This window comes from Galeopterus variegatus, unplaced genomic scaffold (genome assembly GCF_000696425.1).
Source record: "Galeopterus variegatus unplaced genomic scaffold, G_variegatus-3.0.2 Scaffold1204, whole genome shotgun sequence".
Classification (NCBI taxonomy): domain Eukaryota; kingdom Metazoa; phylum Chordata; class Mammalia; order Dermoptera; family Cynocephalidae; genus Galeopterus; species Galeopterus variegatus.
Genome location: NW_007727315.1, coordinates 1 through 1,028, shown reverse-complemented (window position 1 = coordinate 1,028; position 1,028 = coordinate 1). Strand labels below are relative to the sequence as shown.

The window sequence follows — 1,028 nt, the reverse complement described above, 5'->3', positions numbered from 1 at the left end:
AGGAGCTGTACCTCAAAGAGACACTTCTGCCCTCACCAGGGAAGGAGGTGTCGGGAGGGAGTGGCTCTCCCTCTGTCTTTGGGATACAGCACCCACACCCCCATCTGGCCAGGGGGCTGCTGGCTCTCCCACCTCTAACCGTTTCATTTTATTCACATTCCCATGTGCCCCCAACCTCAGGGTACCTGGGGAGGGGGGTAAATTGGGAGGGGCATGTCTTTGTAGACTACAGGACTGGGTCACAAGGGGTTGGGGGCAGGCACTCCTTAGGCACTTGGTAACTCTGCTTTCTCACCACCTCAGCACCCCTCTGTCCCACTGGCTAACTGCTGGGAAGACGAGGACTGCCCTGAAGGGGAGGCAGGGACGCACAGCCATGGTAACTGTGGGCTGTGTCTTGTAGTGCCTCTGGCAGGGCGGGAAGATGGGCTGGAACCCTGGGGGGTGCCTCTGACCCTGCATCTCTCTGTTCTGCCGGTAACTCCCTGCCCCAAGCCCTCCCCAGGCCCTGCAGAGATTTAAGGGCCAGAATTCATTTTGCGTTTTCAAGGCATAAAAACCGGCCAGTGTGTGGTGTTCAACGAGACCCACAGGACCTGTGAGATCCAGGGCTGGTGCCCCGTGGAGAGCGGCGCTGTGCCCACGTAAGTCTCCCCCCACCCCCAGTGCAGGGCCCCAGGTCTGGCTCAGTCCCTCATCTCCCCTCCACCCCCAGGAGGCCTCTGCTGGTTCAGGCCGAGAACTTCACGCTGTTCATCAAAAACACTGTCACCTTCAGCAAGTTCAACTTCTCCAAGTAAGCCCAGGCAGGTCCTGGCTGGCCCCAGAGCCTCCATGTCCCCTGCCTTGTCTGAACCCTGCCCCCGGCCCTTCCCAGGTCCAATGCCTTGGAGACGTGGGATGCCACCTATTTCAAGGGCTGCCACCATGATCCACGCTCCAGCCCGTACTGCCCTGTGTTTCGCATCGGGGCCATTGTGGCTGAGGCAGGAGGGGACTTTAAGGACCTGGCATTGCTGGTGGGTCTT

General features: G+C 59.9%; 1 protein-coding gene across 1 annotated transcript in view; it reads left to right on the top strand.

Annotated features, from left to right (window-relative positions):
- The window catches only part of P2RX6 (purinergic receptor P2X, ligand-gated ion channel, 6), a gene marked incomplete at its 3' end in the record, with an annotated part of 9,226 nt that extends 8,207 nt beyond the window's left edge, over positions 1 to 1,019 (top strand). The window contains exons 4-7 of the mRNA XM_008575543.1: positions 304 to 379; positions 551 to 644; positions 716 to 796; positions 878 to 1,019. Coding sequence (XP_008573765.1) covers positions 304 to 379; positions 551 to 644; positions 716 to 796; positions 878 to 1,019 — 393 coding nt within the window. The remainder of the gene's footprint in view (positions 1 to 303; positions 380 to 550; positions 645 to 715; positions 797 to 877) is intronic.
- Positions 1,020 to 1,028: the final 9 nt, after the last annotated feature.